At 40.6% G+C, this 21,479-nt stretch overlaps 1 protein-coding gene across 10 annotated transcripts; it reads right to left on the bottom strand.

Moving 5' to 3' along the window:
* Positions 1 to 315: 315 nt before the first annotated feature.
* Positions 316 to 20,696, bottom strand: ralgapb (Ral GTPase activating protein non-catalytic subunit beta). Of its 10 annotated transcripts, none has more exons than XM_080294734.1 (32): positions 20,547 to 20,686; positions 19,373 to 19,593; positions 17,811 to 18,013; positions 17,519 to 17,685; positions 17,233 to 17,419; positions 16,768 to 16,899; positions 16,261 to 16,439; positions 15,613 to 15,681; positions 14,992 to 15,143; positions 14,485 to 14,728; positions 12,760 to 12,961; positions 12,492 to 12,659; positions 12,259 to 12,373; positions 11,896 to 12,043; positions 11,705 to 11,769; positions 11,474 to 11,618; positions 9,977 to 10,107; positions 8,772 to 8,954; positions 8,531 to 8,679; positions 6,988 to 7,175; positions 6,773 to 6,876; positions 6,459 to 6,614; positions 6,241 to 6,306; positions 5,604 to 5,813; positions 4,983 to 5,141; positions 4,663 to 4,828; positions 4,454 to 4,576; positions 4,230 to 4,366; positions 4,037 to 4,145; positions 3,732 to 3,810; positions 3,214 to 3,362; positions 316 to 2,689 (listed from the first exon to the last, which is right to left on the bottom strand). In XM_080294734.1, the coding sequence occupies exons 2-32, from the start codon at positions 19,547 to 19,549 to the stop codon at positions 2,496 to 2,498; spliced, it is 4,656 nt and encodes a 1,551-aa protein (XP_080150860.1). In that variant the 5' UTR covers positions 19,550 to 19,593; positions 20,547 to 20,686; the 3' UTR covers positions 316 to 2,495. The 10 variants fall into 10 exon arrangements, with proteins under 10 accessions (XP_080150860.1, XP_080150861.1, XP_080150862.1 ...); XM_080294735.1 differs by having other exon boundaries at positions 6,459 to 6,611; XM_080294736.1 differs by having other exon boundaries at positions 9,977 to 10,098.
* Positions 20,697 to 21,479: the final 783 nt, after the last annotated feature.

Raw genomic sequence — 21,479 nt, 5'->3', positions numbered from 1 at the left:
ATTTATTTCAGTTGCAGAACATAAATATTTTAAAATAGCTTCAGGGCATACAGGCTTATTGGCTGTCACTATCTCAGCCTTGGGTTACAGATAATGTCCCTCAAGTATCTTTGCAGTCAGACCCAGTCCACACCAGAGGGCAGGTTCACTCTGCAGGTGGTGCAAATATTCACAGTTAATATTCTAATTCATCTGACAGGTTCTAAACACATCTGCTTTCAGAAAGAAACTCACTGAACAGAATATAAAAAAATATTAAGAGGAAAAAGATTTCAATCTGTGAAGAAAAAGTCAAATATTATGAATGGAAGGATATTAAAATGTCAATAATAGTTTTAATTGATGCATGTTACATTCAATACCCATTGCGTTCCTCCCACACACAAAAAAACGCATACATACATATCTTTTTCTGCCATCTCAGATGAGGAATGCAACAACTTGTAAATGCCTTGATCTATCACATATTTACATATTATCCTCTGCTTCTGTACATGGCAAATCCTTAAATATGCTCAAACCTCAGAGGACTTACAGGATACAACGTGTGACTCATTGTATGTAGTTTGTCTTTCATTGTATGTACTTTCCTTCCGAAAAAGGCATGTGCATACAGCACTGTCATAAAAAGAGAGTCACAATTAGACACGACAGGTTTAAAAACTCCACAACGCGTCCTCTTCATTCATATTTCACATGATAAAACTCTTCCTTCAGCAGGATTTTTCTTCCAAAAATGCACAAAAGTACAAAAGAGGACATGTAAGGTAACCAAAGAGAATAGAAAATAAACATAAAATGAACATAAAAATGTGCTCAGTGCATTAAGACTTTCCAATATAACAAAAGAAACTAAAGGTGTTTGCCCTGCTCCATCTCTGTGATAAATAAATTCACATTGTTACAGGCAGACAGTGAGAGGGCTTGAATTAAAACCAAAAGTACAGTGAGAAAAATAAGAGTGAAATTGTATTTAAAAAAAAAAAAAAAAGAATTATCATAACATTTGTGAAGGCAAAAGTGCACATTTCTGCAATCCAAACTGAAGATAACTGACATGTTAAATATTATCTCTTCCTGGGTTTACATTTCCAAAGAAAAGAAAAGGAGAAAAAGAAAGAAAATACAGCTTTGATCAGCCAAAATAAAGTCACATAATCCTGTTAGCTACAAGTATTTTGGCCTCTGAATCTATCACATAGATTTTGTTTGGAGGAGCGAGACACTTAAAAACTGTGCTCTGGTTCTGCTTCGTAATGAGATACTTGCAACCTTAAAAATGTGGTGATTTCAAATTAGGCCTGAAAACATCAAGCGCAAACTCCAGGAGCTCTGTAGCCCCTCTCACTATTAGTAAACTCTTGTGTTTCCAAGCATTAAGAGTAAACTAAAATCTAATGTCGCGATCGACGTATGTCGTGGCATTTTCAAAATTGTATATCTTAAAGTGACAGGATTCAACCTTAAATGCAACGTGTTGGGCTTTTAGGGGTCTCGGACTCCTTGTAGTGTCAAGTGACTGGCTGGACAAGCAAATGTTGCTGTGTACACACACACACACACTCTTACTCATACATGCACACACAAAATGTAGTGGCAGCTGCGCAATGGGATGGCCTGGCACAGAGCACAAGTGTCAAAAATGACGTCTACATACAGTAAAAGCCAGAAGAAAACGATACAAAACTATAAACGTCTCATGTGCTTAGTCAGCTGCTGCGGAGGCCAAGTGTGCATTCACACTAGGAAGACTAAAGCAGGGTGTGTGTCTGCATGTGTGTGTATGTGTGAACGTCGAGGAAGTCTGTCGTCAGATCCAATGACGGGTCAACTTTTAAGTTACCTGCATTGAAGCTATATATACATATATATGTGTTTACGACATTTTAAGGTGGATACAAGATGTTTATCTCCTTGGCAAAAAAAATGATAATAATAATAATCCAACCATAAATCTGTTAGAAACAAAAACAGATGAGCAGATCTGGATTTTGGACACAACTCTGTATTACCAAACCTCTTGAAGTTCATTCATATTACAAGGTTCGACGGACAAACTTTTTACAAGTTCAGAAAGGCCAACAGTGTAACTACTGTATTGCGGTTAAAGACAAGCAGAAATTGTTTTGCCACAAAGCGTGAACCTAAAAACGAGGAGCAAAGTTCACTGTTGAACTTCAGCCGTTCAGATCTTCAGTGAGTAGCCGCAACACAGAAATGTTGTTTGTTTTTTCCCCACCTTGGCATGGTTTTTGACACTTTGATCTAAGAGTCAAAGGCAAACAGTGCTGATATATGTATTCATATAAATAACAAAATTATACAGTATAAATATAAAGATTCTGTGTGTGCATGTGTGTGTCTGTGTGTGTACAAGCACAGTTGTAGGTGGTTTATGAGTACAGAATAACGGGGGTGTGTGCGTGCATGTGTGTATTGTTGTGTGCGCTTGTGTGCCAGTGTTAGGACAGGAGATGGGGGAGAGGGGGGGAGGGTTAGAGGTGAGGCTTTCCCTCCCCCACCTCATGGAAGAGCGAGGTGTAAAACTCGGGCTCCAGTTGTTTGTTGCGGTAACGCTGCACAATTTCGGTTATTTTCTGCTTCCGCCTCACGTGAGGAGGGTTGTACAAGTCGCTCTCCAGACGCTTCCGTCGGCATACGTTGATGACCGTTTGGCGCACGAGGAACCCTGAGAGGCAGACACACAAACAGAAGCTCATCAGTACTCACGCGCGACACAGCCAATGTGAGTTACGTGGATTTAGAGTATTATGTGTGAAAGTGTAGAGCCACAGATAAAACCAAAACACTTAACTGTGCCATCTGCTGGCCAAGAGTTGCAGCACATTCAACAGAGTAAGACTTTTTTTTTTATTTCCCCCCAAAGTTAAACTTGTTCATCAACACAGGAAAGTTAAATAAATGCCTTAAATGGGTTCTTTCAAAGCCTGGTGATGCAACTTGACGACACAGATGAGCAATACTTTTACATTAGAAACCAGAACTTCAGAGGGAAACACCACACACTTTCTAAATGGGAGTTTATTTCCTGTGCATTTCCAAGTAAAAACATCCATTGTGCAATACTCATGCGTGCGCATTAATAGTGAGAAAATGGTGAGAAAATGATTCCTTGTGATGCATGAAAAAAGCTGAAGTGTGGTAAGGTAAGGATGGACAAGTTAAGTAAGTGGAAGATAAATGAGCAATTACCAAGAGCTCTGCGGCTGACCACCATGCCATCCACCAGAGGAATCACCATGCCAAATTTACCCACAGCACCATGCAAGCGGATCCTGAAGAGTCCCGTCTTCAGAGGGTGGATGAAGATCAAAGGAACGTCTTTTTCTAGTAACCCCGACCTGCAACATTACGAATAAAGTGAAAAGGGAGGCAAAGATAGGATAAGAAGATAGCTACATTTCAAATGCATGTACTCTGTCTATTTAAATAACTGTGTAATTCTGCTGATGGTGAACAAAGGAGCAATGTTTACAAAAATGCTTTTAATTCATTTTTCTTTCAAGTCACTTGACAACTGCTGTCACTGCTCTGCCACAGTTCCTCTTTTCAGCCCGCTGCATAGCACTTCCTGTTTTGCACATTGGGTTTTGCAGCATTGTTTTTTTTTTTTTCGTTCTTCCTTTTTGCACCTGACCAAAACCAATTCAGAAACCACATGTTTTTTTTATACTGGCAGGCAAGTGCATTAAGCATAAACTTGTGAATACCTGCAGGAAGTGCTGTTGCTCATGCTAGCTTCCAAGCCCGTGCTGGTTTCCGCTAAAAGGTCGGTCAAAGGGAAGTTCTCTAAAAAAACAAACAAAAAACAGAGAAATGAAGACTTTCATGCACATTGATAATTTGGCAAACACCTTCTTACAGACAACATCTAACAGTGCAGAGATTAAGTATTTTATACTAAAATATTTTGTGAGGATAAACCTGCTGGCTGACTATAATCTATGAAGGGGGCTAGTCTTAAATTACAGTATGAGAGGAGGGGTGGTGGGCCGAATAGAGACTTTATACCTACCAATATCATCAAAGCGCTCCACCCAGACCACAAACGCCTTTGTTTCAGGCCCCAGTTGGGGGAAGGATTTTCCAGTCGATGACCTCTTTGCCTTCACTAAAGGACTCAGCTAGATAAAACAGGTAAATTCATTTTGATCAAGCATTACATCAAACATTAGAGGCCACATATACTCACAGAAGCTGAAATCTACCTTTTTAGCGGACTCCATGCTTTCAGAATGGTTGGGGAACAGTTCCAGTGTGAGATTGGGTTGTTTGAGCACACCGGGCATGAGTTCTGAGTTGGTGTCTGCCTCCACCGTGGAGTCACTGTGCACTGAAGACTCCTCTGCCAAATGAGAGCAAATTGCAACTCCAATTCAGCACAGAGGCTTTCAGTATCTTTGAATTCATATTGAAGATCGTGAATACTGACCTGAGTGTTCTGTTAGAGAAGGAACCACAAAGGCGATTTCTGTCAGAGCATCAGCATAGTACAAAACTTTCTTCTCTCCGTTGAACACCGAACCACCAGTGTCCTCCGGTGTACCCGCTTCCTCTGGAAAAACAAACAAAGATTCATTGAGTTACTAATAACATATAAACAGATAAATAACAATTTCGATGACCATCTTAGTGTCTTACCTGCTTGTACATCATTGCTATCAGAGCAGTAATTCACAGACCAGCTGGTGTCCAAGTGTCCTGTCCAGCCTGGGTGGCGTCCCACGTCCACAGGCCAACCCAAGGATAACAGGAACTCCAAGAAGTGGGGCTGGACGCTGGCCGAAGACTCTACATTCCTTAGGATCTGATCACCAACAACAAGAACAAGATAATGAAAGAGTTTCTTCTTCCTGTTCCTCTTTATGTGTGTAAATAAATAAGTAACTGGAAGAAGTAACTAAGTTAACATCAGTACATTGTAAAGGTAAACAATAATCAATCAATCTGTATTCCCTTACCTCATGACTGCTTTTCTGTCCAGGTTTCACATAGAAAATAAAGACCGTGTCAAAAGGTCGGCAGGGAAGCAGGTCCAGGTAGCTGATGTCATCAAAAAATCCTGGCAAGGATGACTCCAGGGCAATCAGGTGAGGAGGTAGACGACTGTTGTTGGGTTCCTATGAAGGGTTATGTAAACATTATTCTAACAAATACATTTTATTTCACAGATTTAAGTATTTTTTGTCAGGATCAGATAGGCAACATTTTTAATATGACCTTTTTTCAAATTAAAGAGCTTTTAGAAGTTCATCTTTCTTTCATGTACAGCAGTTTAGCACATTCTTGCAAACATGTCTTCATATTAGCTCAGCAACTCAAGATCTATACTATCCATTAATGCGATAACATACACTCAAACTTGTGCCGTATTTAAAGTGATACATAAATGTTACAAGATGAGAAATATTAAGATCTCCATCACAACTTTTACGGAATAGTAGAAAGAACAAAAAGAACCAACCCATCGTTTATCTGAAAAAGGCTTTAAATAGAAAGACAATGGAAACCTACCAATTAGCATGTATATTTAATACCGATCAATCAAAGAGTTTGTAATCTGACATTAAAAAGTAACTGACCTTAAGTGCCTCCAGAGACAAGAAGCCAAAGTGGGAGAGGAAGAGACGTGCTGTCTGGAACTCCTGTGAGGGTGGAGGGGGTTTGCAGTCTGTCTGTGGGTCAGGAAAAGGAGTGGACTTCCAGATTTCCTCACTGTGTCGCTCCAAGGCGTTCTCATACTCTATCTGCTTGGTCATCAGATTACGAAGCTTGTCGTGCTGAACTTCCAGCTGAAAAGATGGGGGCGGGACATCTTTAAAACAGGGCCTCGTGAACAGTCGTCGACTGCATGAGCTCAACGTGAATTGAAGCAGAACCCTCACAGTCCAAACAGATACTGACCCCCAAAGGTAAGAGGAAACGTTATGACAGTGTCATCTGTACTTTATAACCATGGGAAACATTTAATAATGGATCACCCATACCATCAAATGCAATCCAGTACACAGCCCTTTAGTTTATTAAAAGGGCTGTTGTACTGGTTTGCATTCTCCAGCCCTTATAAAAGTTTGTTGAGACAGTGTTAGAGAAGCACCAGTAGTTTCACAGAGAAACTGCAAAGGATTGAGAAACCACACAAAATGATCACCACTAAACCAGATGATTTGACCTATTTAACACAACACCCAATGAGCCCTCCTGTTTCCAACAACTCACACGAGGGCAAATTCTGTTCAGTGAATCTGAAGCTCTCGAATCTTCCTCCCAGCCCATACAAGACACCTAAGTTTGTGCAATAACAAACAATACTCTTTAAGATATAACAAATCATGGTTTACCCGATACCTGTAAGAGAATAACTTAATTTTTGTGTTATCAGACATAATGTGGATAGAAGCTTAATTATAGGGTTCGACGGGAAGCTGATCTCTCACCTCCTTACTAACAATGTCATCCAGGTCAGGGATACTGACATCAGCTTTGACAAGCGGGATCTTATCCACCTCCTCAGGGAAGGGCCTCTGTTTCACATTGTACTTAATCCCCACATCATTGTTGGGTGTTGGACGGCCTTCAGGAACAAACACCTGCTGCGGGAGGGGAGAAGAAAACAGATATATAACAGAGATGTGTTATCAGATGTGGTGCTACAAGTTTGACAAAATGGTGCAACTTTAAAATATGTTTTAGCAAAGTTAGCTTAAAATGTGTTAACTTTAATTAGTATTAATCTAGAGTGCGATCTCACCCTCTGATTAGCCCTGGCCCCTCTCGGTTGATGGAAGAGCTGCATGGTCCAGGCATGTCGACCAGCCGTTCCCCGGATCAAAACTGTCACAGAAGGACTGGGGTCTGTGAGGACAAAAACAGACCCATATTAAAAGCATACCAGACACTTTGTTTTCTCCCAGCATTCAAATTTATTAACTAAAAATATCAAAAGCGAGACAATAAGCTACTGACTTTGCTCATTGCCAAGAGGTTGCTCCAGCATTGCAAGGATGACAGAGTTTTCCAGGACAAAGTAACGGAAGTTACTGGCTCCTGTGGCACTGAGTCTGGCATAGCGAATCAAAGTATCTTCATTCAGCAAGCTGCAAGTAGACGCAGGCCCACTGGGAGACGGGAAGGCCCCCAACACCTGCATGATACTAGGGAGCACCAGGGAAACACAAATATAAGAAAGAACATAAATACAAGCAAACTGGGTCAATGAATGCAACATATTTCACTATCCAAAAGTCATGTGTATGAAGGTTCAGCAAAAAAAGTGGGCCAGCTACGATGCTGAGGAAGCAGAAAAATAAACAACAGAAGCAACAACACTTTAGCACAGTCATAAAAGATTTTGAAGAAAAACCCTACTTGGTTTATAAGAATCAGTCACAATCCACTTCAGTGTTATCACCAAGTCTAATGATGGAAAAGTCATCAGCATCACTATGGGGGTGAATTTCTCTGGCTGACTGGCCAAGTCGCAACCCACGGCTATGCTGAGTGGGGAGTTTCCCCTCACAGCCGAGAGGTTTGCTGGATGAATATCTGGGGCAAAATAGTGCGATTTTATTTACACTTTGTTATAAACTATTCAGTAAACTCCATTTTTGGACCCAGTTCTGATAGACCTTTATAAACAGGAAGAGTTTAGTCATTGCGCAGCTGTTTTTGTGTGCAGCTGAGATTCTCGGTCTGTGGCTGTGGCTGACTTTTTGGCTGTGCTTTGTCACAGGTAGCTAAATTTAAGTTATATACAAATTTATTGTGTGATTGACTGCCACTGGAGGTGATATCAATCTGTCTAGCCTATCTAGCAAACAAAAGACAATTTACAGTAGACATACTTTTACTAGCTTATCAAAAAGCCAAGGTGCAATACAAGTGTTTAAGTTTAAAGATAAGGAGATCCCACAGTAGGAAATCTGGTGTTTGCTGCAGACTGCTGGTCACATCACAAGACTTATACAGGTGATGAAATGGTAACGTAACCATTTTACAATGAAAAATGTTTGCCTTTTTCCATTAGTACCTAGTCTGATCTTGACCGGACTCCCATTCTATTACAATCCACTACCACCTAATGTGCCTGGTTGTGGTTATAGCAATGCAGCCGAGCGTCCCGTGGCGTAATTAGTGCGTGACATGAATGCTACAACAAAGCTGGGCGTTGAGGCAACGATATACCTGGTGCTCGGTCTGTGGCTTTTTTTTGTCAGACTTGGGGACCACAGCGTTGTGTTTTTGTAGCCGTTCCCCTCGTTGCTTGGTTTGGATTTTCCTGAATGAGACGCTCTCATGACTCATCATGATGCCACTCAAGTGATGCCACTGACTGGTGGCATGCAGTCTGTTGATGTCACATTTTTGGATACGATTGCTTGGAAGCCCGGCGGAGTAGGTGCTAAATAAAGTACCTGGCACCAGGTACTATGACCAAATGGAAAACCCTGAAAAGCATAGTAAGCTGACCGGAGTAGGTACTAATGAAAAAAGGGGGCTTTAGTCTCACCAGGACAAAGTTGCCTCAGCAGCATCCTTCACTCTCATGGAAGCCGGGTTGTGCTCCTTCTCCCCTTTATGTCGAACTTCTTGCTCCTGACGGGACTTACTGCCTGAGATTCCCAACTCCACAATTTCCAAAACCTCAACCAAACAGTCCTGGAGCAAAAGAAAATACAAAACAATATATAGATTTTCTCTTACCTACCGACATACATGAAAGAGAGAGGGAAAAAGGTCTTTAGACTTACTTTCTCATCCAACATGTCAGGGTGTTCTGTGAGCCACACACACAGAAACTGGAAGGCAGCTACAATCATGGAGTGGAGGTCTCTGGATTGAAGAGGAGCTGGACGGCTACACTGGAACACAATGTAACCACATATCGAGCTGACAGCACGTTTACGGTCTGCAGAGTCGACCCCCACCTTCACCTGATTAAGACATACACAAAGACACAGGAAAAAAATCTTCTATATTAGATACATTTTAAAAGTGGTTTGTTTTATGCAACTGTGAAAAAATTTGGTTTAAAAATGTTGCCCTTTTTTTCCAAAATGACAACATATTTGATTATGAGTAGAAAAGTATGTAAAGGAACAGTAAAGTCAAGTCGCTTTATTGTAATTTCAACCATGTGCAGTGGTACATTACACAGTGAAGTGAGACAACGTTCCTCCAAGACCCTGGTGCTACATATAACAGGTGATCAACACATGACTAAATAAAGTGCAAGTGTGCAAAAATGGCAAAAGTTGCAAAAAACAAAAAGACAAAACAAAGCAAAAACAGTGCAACACCAGACAGAACAGAATGATACAAGCACAAGGCAGTGCAGACACAACAGTGCAACAAAAAAAGTGCAACAATGAAAGTGGGTTGTGCCAAAAGACAAGAATATCGTCTTTTCTATACTCGGAATTCTGTATTAAGTAGAATATTGACATATTAATTGCTCATGCATTTTGGCAGTGTGATTGCAAACACAAACTTCACAGTCATTACAAGTTAGAGAAACTCTCTTTACAGCAATCTGTGGTACAATGTGAGGGCAACTCCCTTATTCTGAGCTAGGAAATTATCTGACTGAAGGTGGCAAAAAACACCCAAATGTATCACAAGTCTTCTGTGAAGCTGCACTGTGTCATTTGGGAATGGGGCGTAATAACTATCGGTATAAGTTAGCACGCCCTACACGCAGCTGGTTTCGCTTGACCCCATAATCGGCCCAGACATTTTATTAAGGGTGTTCCTGGAATAGAGCTCTTTCAAAAACTCTTTTTTTTAAATTGATTTTTTAAAGGTTTTTTTTTTTTTTTTTTTTTTAAGACTACAGTAACTAAAGCTGCTGAGGCCTGAGTAACATTGGTGTACTGGAACACGACAGTTATCTTAGCTAGTCCAGCTAGTAATGACTGCACATTCTTACACTGAGCTTCTATGGTGTTCAAGTTACCTTGGCCAGTCCAGCCAGCAGTTCCAGGGCAGCGAGTGAAATGCTCATGTCATGTCTCCACTGGGAGTTGAGCCTCTGAGTGACCAGGTGGATGCTGCGCACCAGCAGGCCTGCCGCAGTATCTGGAAGAGCTAGATCATATAACACCCCAAAATACCAAACACTGCAAAGAATAGAGCAATGCAGGATTAAAGCACCAAAGCTAGAAAGTCACACAGAAAGACATTTCTGAATGCTCAGGTGTTAGCAGATATTGCTTTATATTAACATACAACATGCATTAGAGGTGAAAGAATACAGCAAAGCACACAATCCTGAGCAAAATACAGGCAGAGTAAAAAAGAGACAGCAGTAAACAAGCTGCTGAGGAACAGAACTGAGTGATGTTAGCATTTTTACATCAAAATAGCATTTTCAAATTTTATTTTAACAAATAATTTCGAGATTTTTTTTAAAAACAGAGGAACACTGAAATTTTTAAGGATTACTTAACATTTATCACCCAATTACATTAAATATATGTAAGTGGAAGGAAAATTCCAGTTCATCTGACAAAAGACTTTCCTAGTTTGAGCTACTTTTTACAGGGGCTAAAAACTTTGAAAACAAAGAGTCCTAAGACTGATTTTCAACAACAATGTAAAGTCCACTATCTGGACACCTTTGTCCCAGAAAAGAAATTGTACAAGTGGAAGCAACGCAACCTTGTGTGAGGTATGTGACACAACAACAATCTTCTTTATTTCCGTTTTTTACTACAACCTCTGTTACAAAGAACTCTGCACTGTCAAGTGTTTTTTTTAAGAGATAATGTTAAGAAATTAAATGAACGGACCAGAACAGAAACTGACTAGAAAACCCAAATAACACTGAAATGGCTGCAGCATTTATAACAACAGATGACCCACTCTAAAGCATTGCTTTTCCTGTACTAAGCCTCACAACACAATGCTATAGTCCTACAGATGTGTCTCACAGGAACCAAGCAATCCCTTCCCCCAGTTTCCTGCTGGAAAACGACTGCCTATGTGAAGCACTGTTCACTGAAAACAGACATAAATTTGTGCAAAAAAGAAAATGATCAAATGAAAACAAAACATCACTCAGCCCTGCACAGTAAATACTAAATTTGAAATCCATTTGATTAGGCAACATTGTTGCAACCAATCATTAAGAGAAAAAAAAATGCAAATCAAAGCAGAAACTCCACCCACCCCAATCCCAAATTCTTCTTAAACAACATCACAGCAAACACTTTACATCACCTACAAAGATATTTTACCCAACGCTTCTTAACTCTGCATACCACTTTAACCACGTTAGCTATAAAAAAAACCCACAAACGAGTCAAGAGGAGTTGGAAGCTAATGAGAAATCAGCCAGGGATCATTAGAAATAATCTTTCAGCAAACCTGCTATCTGACCAAATAAAGTATTATTGTGTTAATTCATTAAGCACAAAAATATTAGTGTATGTTCAGGAGCGGCATGTCCTACCATAGTCACGGAGAAGCGCCTGTGCAGGGCGTTCAGAGTCTGGGCTGGTGGCCTCCGTGCTGCCTCCACTGTTGAAGCTGATGCCACTGTTGGTACGGCTGTGACCCTGACTCCTCAGGGTTGAGTGGCTGCCATCTATGCTCCCCTGCCACCGAAAAACACAGAAATCTTAATGCCCAGTCCAGCTTGTAGCACCGTAAATATTAACTAATTAGCAGAAAACAAGCTTACTGTTTCAGTCTGGGTGCCTATGGACTCTAATAAAGCTGAGTCTTGAACAATATTTAGCATTGCACCTGAAAAAAGGGATAAAAATAATAATTAAACAAAAAAAAAACAACAATTTTACACAATCATAAAGTACAAACAATATACAGAGTTAAAATAACTGAAATCAAATATATGAAGCTATCAGCAAATACCCAGTATGAGCTGTGTGTTGGTGGGGTCAGTCTCTGTCTGCAGAGCTCCTATGAGGACATTGACAAGACGCAGCCTCAGTGAAAGGAAAGACACAGGCTGGTCATGAGGCCAGCCATCTTCCTCGTTGAATTTTCCCTCCAACAGAACCTAAAGAACACAGAGTCAGTGTGGTTAGCAACCTTGACTAACTTTAAACTCTGCAACAAGAAAAGGTTTCAGGGCTTGTTTTATGATTACGTAATCATCAACAGGTTTTAAAGAGTTTAATATTTGAAGAAAGAGCCACCAATGTGTGTACAATACACAGCATTAAGCAAGACTGTTACTATCAGCTTAAAGATAAACATCGCCAAAGTCATTACCTCTGATTTGATGTTGCCAAAGTGATGTGGCAGTGGGAGCATAGCAAGCAGGATGTTGATGGAGGCTCTCCTCAGATCAGTAGGATTTACATACATCTTAAATTTGGACAGTTCCCTAACAAAAATAATGGAGACATGCTTTAAGTAATATAATTGATTTCTAACATAACACATTTACATGACTGAGTAAAAACAAATAATGGTCTCAAATGAAAGTAAACTACCAGTCTAACCTGTCTGGCACAATGGTCTCCAGCGCAGCTATGAAGTAGGGCACCACCACATTGATGCCCTTTAGGTCAGTACAGAAGAGAGAGGAAGAGTTGAGAATGATAGAAGCCAAAACTGGTCTACAGATGAAATCAGAAATCTGCAGACCCTGAATCAGGACCATGTAGAACCTGCAGAAAAGGAAATAAGAAAACCATATCATTTTCTTTCCTACTGTTAAGAAGATGGCAACAAAACCAGTTTAATTTGGCAAAAAAAAAAAGTATATACCTCGACAGGTAAACTGGTAGAATCTCCTCTCCAGTTTTTTTGCTACAGAAGATGCGACACAGAGTCCCACAGGCCTCAGCCCGTCCTGCTTCATAGCTCTCTGGGAACTCATTGGCATCAAACATTGGGTTATTCACCATGGAGTCAGTGGACATTTGGGAACCCTTCCTCCTCAGCTCCAAGGACACTTGAGTGGCTATCGCTGTACAAAGTGTGAAAAAAAAGAATGAAAGAACCCTGAATTCCATTGCAGTCCTCAGTTTTCATGCATGTATGACAAAACAGGCAAAAGCAGACAAAAATATACTATATGCACACTAGAACGAAAAGTTAACAGTAAAAATTCAAAAACATAAAAGCAACAAAAAGCAGATATTAACTCACTATCACAACAAGAGAAAGGAAGGGCTTTATTAACTGCAAACACACACTCACATCCTTTAATAAAAGCATTCAATAAAGGGAACTCTGACACAAAGAGTTTGCCATAGAAGTTCCGCCTAGCACCGGCACAAAGCGTGAATAAGTTGTAGTGTGCTCGTACTAAAAACGTGTCAGGCGTTCACTGCTGCAGGAACATAAAGCAAAATCCCTGTGTCAGCATCCCTCAATGCTGCAATCATATGACTGTCACATTCACTTCATGCATTGAGGCACTAAACCAATAAAAAAAATATATAATTCAAAACTGAAGTGAACTGACAACATCAAAAAGAAAATACAAGAAACAATGCTAAACTCGAGGGGAGTCTGAAACACAATAGTACGGATTAGCGTGACTCAAAGGAAAAAGAAAATGGCAACTTAAATGGGGTGGTACTGTCACAAACTGGCAACGTTAATGTCGAGACAAGTGGTCAGTTTGGTGAAACCCATTCCATCAACCTCTGGAGAAACGCTGAAAGAATGCTGGTGAACTTTTATATATGGCGAGGAGTTGGAACAGAAAACGATGGTGATGATGACAATGACCATGAGGAACTCAACTCAAAAGCAAGAAGATTTTGTCAAGAAACGCAAATCAAGTGAGGGGGAAAAAAAGCTGCCATTCCTACTTACAAGATTTATAAGAAAGGAGAATTTGGATAAAAGAGGCTGCAAGATAACAGAAATAGTGGAGAGAGAAAAAAAATCAAAGCAGATCCAATATTTTGGGATCAATTCATATCAGGCATGAATTGTGTGGTTTTTCTTTTTTGCTCATGACTTCTGACCATTACAAATATCTTACATTAATCAGACATGATAGACACGTGCAGGACACTACACCAAAAAGAGAAATGTGAGAAGAGCCAAAGAGGGCCAATTGCAAACGCTAAAAAGTGTATGTGCTGTCATTAACTCTTAGCTCCGCTGCCAGTAATGATTGTACCAATTAAATGACCGTATGAATTCCTTAGGATAGGGTTAAAGCCTATATGTAGTTTGAGCCAGGTCTAAATTGTTGGTCGATGCAAATGGATTAGAGTCAGATGGAAATCTCATACGAGGCCACTTGTAACCAAGCCCTCCACACACAGAAAGGCCCAACAGAGTTTCAGAGAAAATGGTGAAAAAACAAAAAGATATCCCAACAACAGAGTACAAATTTTTCAAAAAATTAAATTAAATAAATAAATTAAATAAAGACCAAAAAACACATAACTCCATATGAACACATACTTATGAACACCGACTTGCCCATGCATAATTTTAAACAGCGTGAGACGTTGCGTCGCTTCTTACCCGTCATGCTGGGGTCTCGGCTGAGGCCGCTGTGGAGCTTACAGTGGATGAGAGCAGCGTCGAAAAGCCACTGGCCAAAGAGGTTGAGGATGCTGTTGACCTTCGGTCGAGCTGGGGCTGGCAGGGGCCGAGACTCCCAACTGCTCTGGTTGGGGCTGGAAAGAAGAGTCGGGGAGGACGAAGTCTGCTGCTGCTGCTGCTGCTGTTGCTGCTGCGATGTTTTGTTTGGCTGACCACCACTGCCCTACAGGGTGCGGTGGGAATAGAAGATATCTCAATAGGCTGAAAACAGCTTGACTAGTTCAACTAAAAGATCACAAGATTTGGACAAGTGTACTGAAATACTGCCTACAAATTCTAGATAGTGCAGCTTCAGCATGGAAAGAATAATATGCCAAGTTCAAGTATTTAACTCTTTTCTGTCTGCAGACCAACAGAAAGCTAAGCTCTAAACATCTAACAGTTACACTTATTGTTCTGCATCTCTGTAGCAGTTACAGAACTTACAGCTGAACTCTTGCTTGTAGTTTTGGTGACCACTGTGTGGCGCTGCTTGCGGCTATGAGGAGGCGTGGTGTTGGTGATTGAGGGCGGCGGCGACATGCTAATTCTGTTGACTGGAGTGGGCGGGGCACTGTCAGCCCTGGGACGTGATATGCCTGGTGACAGAAAAGTAAAATGAGTCGGGGTATAATAGTCCAATTTTCCTCAGATATCTGGGGGTGGGGCGGTGTCATCTGATTAGCCTGGCAGCGAAAAAAATAAAAAAATAAATCAGCAACCATTGTTTTCCCCCCCAGGGAACAGACCATGTTTTGGGTAAATATAATCATTTTGAAGCAGTTTTCCATTTACAGTATTATTTAAGACAGTATGTGAGTTGATCATAGACAGCATTGATTCACAGACATGCAAGACAATGGTTAGATACAAATCACCAATCACTGATTTCCATTTTGATTTTCCATTTTCATGCCTGCAGGAGTCCCCCTGATGATCTTGCAGTTTAGCCTGAATATCTGACATATATCACTTGTGAGTCTGAGTATCATCACCAACAGTGAATGGACCAATCCACTAACATGCCCAGAGCAAAACATTATATCATGTATCAGCTGATGTCTGTACCATGAGAGAGCGGCACTGGACAAAAAGTGAACACCCTCTCCCGTACAGCTTTCTTTTCAACAGAGACACCTACAGTGTAAAGAGAAAAATACACACGGGTATGTTTCTATTGAAATCTTTAAACTGACATTCTCCATCTTGAGATTACTCAGAGGTAGTAAGAGAACAACACTGGCAAAAAAATACATTTTAAATCTTTTTCTCTCTATAAATCACAAATAACACAAATTTTCATCTACGCTATAAAACCCATCAGAAGTGTTTGGCTTTACTGTTTGTTAAAGACAAGATTCTACAGATTACGATTACAGGATGAAACTGAATTTAGAGCGACTTAAAACTTTTTGCCAAACAGATCACAATAAAAACCAGCTGCTTACACGTCTGTCAAAGTAACGCTTTCTTTTGCAGCAGTTTCTGAAATCATTTCTGGCAACAATAATATATGGGGATAAATTCCTAAAGCAGGTAGCTGCCACAAAAGCAGGAACAACATATTTCTTAAACATAATCCATTAAATAATGGATTGCAAAAATGGTCTCCAAGCTGAAGTTGCTTTATCATTCATCCCTTAAGTATATCCTCATTTTGAATGTCTTAAATATCACTCAACTGAGCTTTTCGTCTTAACTTAGGATTCCTCTTACCCAAGAAGGCATCCACCAAGCAGCTGACACCCCTCATGGCCCTGAAGAAGATCTGGGGTAGTTGTTTCAAACATGGATGCAATACCACTTCATGGGGTATGCCACTCGAATTGAGAAACTGTTCCTGAAACTTTGGAGTTGTGCTTACTACTGCGGGGTTGCTCAGGTCCACTGGGTTGCTGGAAACAAAAAGGAAAGCAAACGTAATAATGGATTAAGCCAAATTTTTAAAAGTGTTGCTAAATCTTTCTTGAATAAATGTGACATAAGGTTGGGTAGACGAAGGAAGTAAAAGGAAATAAAGGAGGGAATGACAAATGAAATAACATTTAAAAAAGCCAGACATGAAAGTTTGGATGCAGTTGAATAGACTTGAACTAGAGCAGATAGGCAACTTCAACTTCCCCTTAAATAAAACAAACAAACACCATGTATGTCGTTTAGAAAGAGGAAAGAACATGTCTTTTTCAAGCAAAGGCATTTTTATACAGTTGAGGCAATAAGCACCTGAGCATGTGTAGAAAGCGGTACCACGCCTGGGCCACGCAATCATTGTCCATCTCTAAAGGAATCAAATTGGCATCCTCATCGGGAACTTTAAAAGGTGGGAAGGACGGTCCATGAGTAAACCGCAGGAGTCTGAAACGAAGAAATGAGACAGGAATACACAGACTGCATTAACAGAGACCTCGAAAAACCAAACCACATTTCATCCCTTGAGATGTTCTACTGGGCTTTTAATGCAGCCACTTTCAGTTGCTGCTTGTTTGTGAATTTCTTTGCCTTCAGTAGCTGCAAAGCATGCTCTATTAGTCTGAGATGGAGAGACTGCCTTTTACATTGAAGAAGGCAATCTCTCCAAAAACTGTCACTGTCCAACAACCTGTGGACCTAACTACATATAGATATCATAATTCTAACAAAATCTTTTACCACTGAAAACACAAAAGGTTGAACTGAATCCAATCTAACCTGGAGGTCAAAGCACAGGCTACTCTGCTCCACTGCTCTACAACAGGAGGATGATGCCTCCAATTGGCAAGCATCTCCCTTGCTGTCTTCCAATATGGCGGCGTGGGAAAGCAGCGGGCACACGCCAGCAGCCACACCTCAAACAACACTGCCATCAGTTTCTCTGCCAGCTTCTCAGCTACCCCCACTGAAAAAGGGAAAAACAGGGGGGTATTATAACTAATCATCACAAATAATAACCAAGTAGATAACAAAGGAACAGTTTAGGAGAGAAAGGTTTGTTTACCTCCAACTGTGGGTGGTGCGAGCAAGGTGTCATTGATGCGAAGAAGGAAGAGCAGCAGCACCTCCCAGGTCTCTCTCACCATGGAAACGGACTCTCGTGCCAGCTTCTGGACTGCAGTCAGAACCTGCTGGCAAAGCCTGATGTGGTTCAGACTATGCTGCTCAGGCCTGGAGGGAGAAACAGCTTGTTTGAAATGAGGGAACATGAAAGCAATATAAGCAGTCCAAGATTTCAGTGAAAAGGCATTCATCCTTAAATTCAAGCTAATGGGAAATAAAGTTTTTAGACATACCTTGGTACAAAGACGTTGTAGAGATGCTTTAGAATAGTCTGGACATACATGTTGGGCTCCTTCACCACAGGCTGAGGCATCGAGTCCCTAGGCGACACCAGGGCCATCATCCAGTCTGTGTACACGTCCACACACAGCTTGACAGTGTCCCCCTCTAAGGGGAGGGTCAGACCATAACAGAGCACCTCCATAGTCCATTTCACCTGGGAACCAAACCATTGTTAGATATTTTATTATAAGTAATTATCTTATATTTGCAGAGAAGCTACATCACCCAATCCTAATGAAAGAGGAAGAATGGCAACAGTGTTTAAGTTTAGAAAAGCTCCTTGTATCCTACAAATACAATCAAAATATGCCCCCGCCCCCGCCCAACATAAACCTGCATACTTGGCAACTAAAAAGAGCCTAGATTACAAGACAGCTTAGGTGCTCTCAGTTTCCAGTGATATTTTGCATAATTTCCCACAATGGTTTTGTGTAAGAATCCTGCAGAGGTCAGTATGGCTAAGTATTCCTATCCATGCTCTACCCTCAGCAAGAAGCAGCATTCAAAGCCACAGCAGCACTTCAGATGCATGGTGCACCTGAGTAATGCCGATGTATTTTTAACCCAACGCAGCTCCACTCGCATCACTTCCTGACACACGCTGTCACATCATTAATTGAAGCAGCTGCTTTACTGTGAGCTCTGCCATTAACTTGCTCACAGCGGTGTGTGTCAGCAGACGTTCCAGTGTTTATGGGGATCATGCAAAGAAAGAGATCAGAGCTGTGTCTGGTTTACATTTATAGCTAACTGTTTAAATTGGCCCGTGTCAAGTTGTGTCTAGAGCCTACACAAAAGCTTAAGGTGTCACGAATACTGTACATTACAGGATTAATTGTGTGTGCTTTGGTGGTTTGTCATATAAAAACTATTTGCAGAGTACTTTCTTCTCATTTCTTGCATAATGTGCACTTAATGTGTTCAAAAACATCAACCATTTAATAGAAGCAATAGATAGAAGAAACCATCTAAGTAACACTATCAGTCAGGCCTGCATATGCAAGAGTAGCTACAAAACAGATAGTCCTGACACCCTTACTGAGCACTGTGCAGCAACACCAGCAACAGAATGATAGTGGAAGATGAAGAAAACAAAAAGAGGGAGTCCAGATTCTGATAATGATATAAAAATGTATTTAGAACCTTTATTTTAAATATGGTGACCCAAACCCCATTATTACTTTATTATCATGTACTACACTTTTCATCACCTATGAATGTAGTTGGTGCTACATATTTAAGTGGATAATCTTAGACCAGTTTTCCCCCACACTCTCCTAAAGAGCCACATATACAAAAATATATGGACCACAGTATGTTCTAATTTCTATTTTTCTACGTAAATAATCATCAGCAAAAAAACAAAACAAAACAGCACACTGATACCACTAAAAGTACTCATGTGTTTACTTAGCTCTGGTAACTGGAGTTAAAATGTCACGGTGATAGAGATGTAGGATGGCAGACTACCAAAGCATTAAAATGACATGCTCGTAGTTGACCCTTTTCTTACCTCTTTGTCTGTTTTGAGGATGTTCTCTGTGGCAACTGGGCTTACAGCTGTGCCCAGAGGTTTGACCACAGCATTTGCCACCTCTGTGCCCACACTTGGGGGATAGGTGTGCAAAACACTTAGGTGGCCCTGGTCACTCTGCACCACCAACTGCAACGAGCGCCACTCGGAGTACATGCTGCTGATGTCTACTGCACTCTACTCACACCTCCTGCCTCCACCTGCAGACACACAAATCCAGAGGGCAGCTTAATACGGAAAGTTAGGCACACTACCAATCGGTTACTTGTCCAAACTATAATACCAGAGTGGATACAGTCGTGCTACTTGTGAACTGCTGTTACATTGCAAACAGAGAAATGGTCACACCTCTTTCACTGTTTAGGTCTCGACCACCACAGCAGTTTTTCAGCTTTAACTTGTTTGACTGGTTTGTCAAACAAGTTGACCAACCAATGAAAATGCGTAGTTCACACATTTTGGAATTTGTAATTAAATGTTTTGTTAGCTACAACAAAACACGTATTAGCGAAAGTAAAATGAGTGTGGACTAACTGCGGGTTAGTTCTTTAAAAAAAAAAAAAAAAAGGAGTACTTCTTGATATGTGCCGTGACAGGAAAAAAGATCCAAACAGCCTAGATATATCATGTTTTGGCTAATGTTACGTTCTCTCCGTTAAGAGAAAACAAAAAGTATTGCGGTCAGCATTGCAAGGGTTGGATGCGGGTTTTGTTTTGCACTGAAGCCTTAAACTAACAACAGGAACGAAACATTTGTGCCCTACACTTCGGCTGGGTAATAACAAGCCGAGGAATAACCAGGAAACGGTTCTGAAAACGAGCAGATTGCTAACGATGGCTAGCATTGACACCAAAACATCTTCCTCATATTGTAGATGACATTATATGAAATTAACGACTGGGTTGTCTCTATGAACAAGTCAAGAGACTAACGTTAATAAAAACCGCTTGCGATAACTTATCGATTATCCCAAACTACACTGCAGTAGATCCGATGTTGCTTGCTAGCTAGCTCAGCTAATGCTCACTACGCTAGCCTATTCGTTGACATTAGCTAGATTAGCTGGCTGTCATTTGTGCTAGCTAACTATCCAACTTTGCAAGGACGCTAATGTTTACTAAGCGGATAGCTCAGGTACTTTTTTCCATTTACCTTGACCAGCTGGAAATGATGTCATAACAGAGCTCTGAAACTCGCAGTTTGTGCTTTCTGTATATCCTGGTCTAAACTATAACAGCCTCCATCTTTGCAATGTCAAGGCTTGGTTATTGCAGCTTTACGGGCTAACGGGAAGCAAGATCCGTAGGTTGACGCCCTCTACTGTTTGGTACAGTCTATCGGACCTGACGCAGCCCTCAGTTCATTCAGTTAATAACACAATGTTTTTGTTTTTGTTGTTGTTGTTTTTCGGGCGGGGGTGGGGAGGTGGGGTAGATACTATTTGTGAATGTACTTATTTTGTTTCACTATGCTCCGATTAACTATAACTAAAACCTCTATTTGAGAGGTTTGCGTGATGCATTAGTATTTTCTAAGGAAGTAAAGGCATGGAGTAGGCGAGGCATGCTTTGGTTTTGCTAGTAAAATGTGAAATAGGTGCAGGGTAAAGGGGTAAAGGAGGGGTAAAAATGTGGGTAAAGGAGATGGCTTCATATATTGTATTGGAACGACTTACTTATATTGTCAGAGGAAAGGGCGTAGATTTTGAAGAAATAGGGTTACCTTTAGCTGAGTTTCTGAGACATTATGAAGTGAATTAATTTAGAAAATGATACTTGGTGCTGAGTTTTTTTGTTTGTTTGTTTTTTGTTGTTTCTCTTCTTGCTTTGTTTGTTTTACCCATGCTGTGCATTGGTTTTGTTTTATTTTATTTTATTATTATTATTATTTTAAATCTATATTTGTTTATTTTGGGGACTATGATGTTTAATATAAATCTTATGTTAACTGTACTATTATTCTTTGCTTGTTCTGTAATATAAAACTCAATAAACATACTGTTTAAAAAAAAGTCCTCCAGAAGGCACAGAACCAGCTTTCAATGAACAGCTGAGCATCCAACATCTGCATGGAGGAGAGGAAGGC

Source organism: Astatotilapia calliptera, chromosome 20, assembly GCF_964374335.1.
Source record: "Astatotilapia calliptera chromosome 20, fAstCal68.1, whole genome shotgun sequence".
In the NCBI taxonomy this organism is placed as follows: domain Eukaryota; kingdom Metazoa; phylum Chordata; class Actinopteri; order Cichliformes; family Cichlidae; genus Astatotilapia; species Astatotilapia calliptera.
This window is presented reverse-complemented; position numbering and strand designations above follow the sequence as displayed.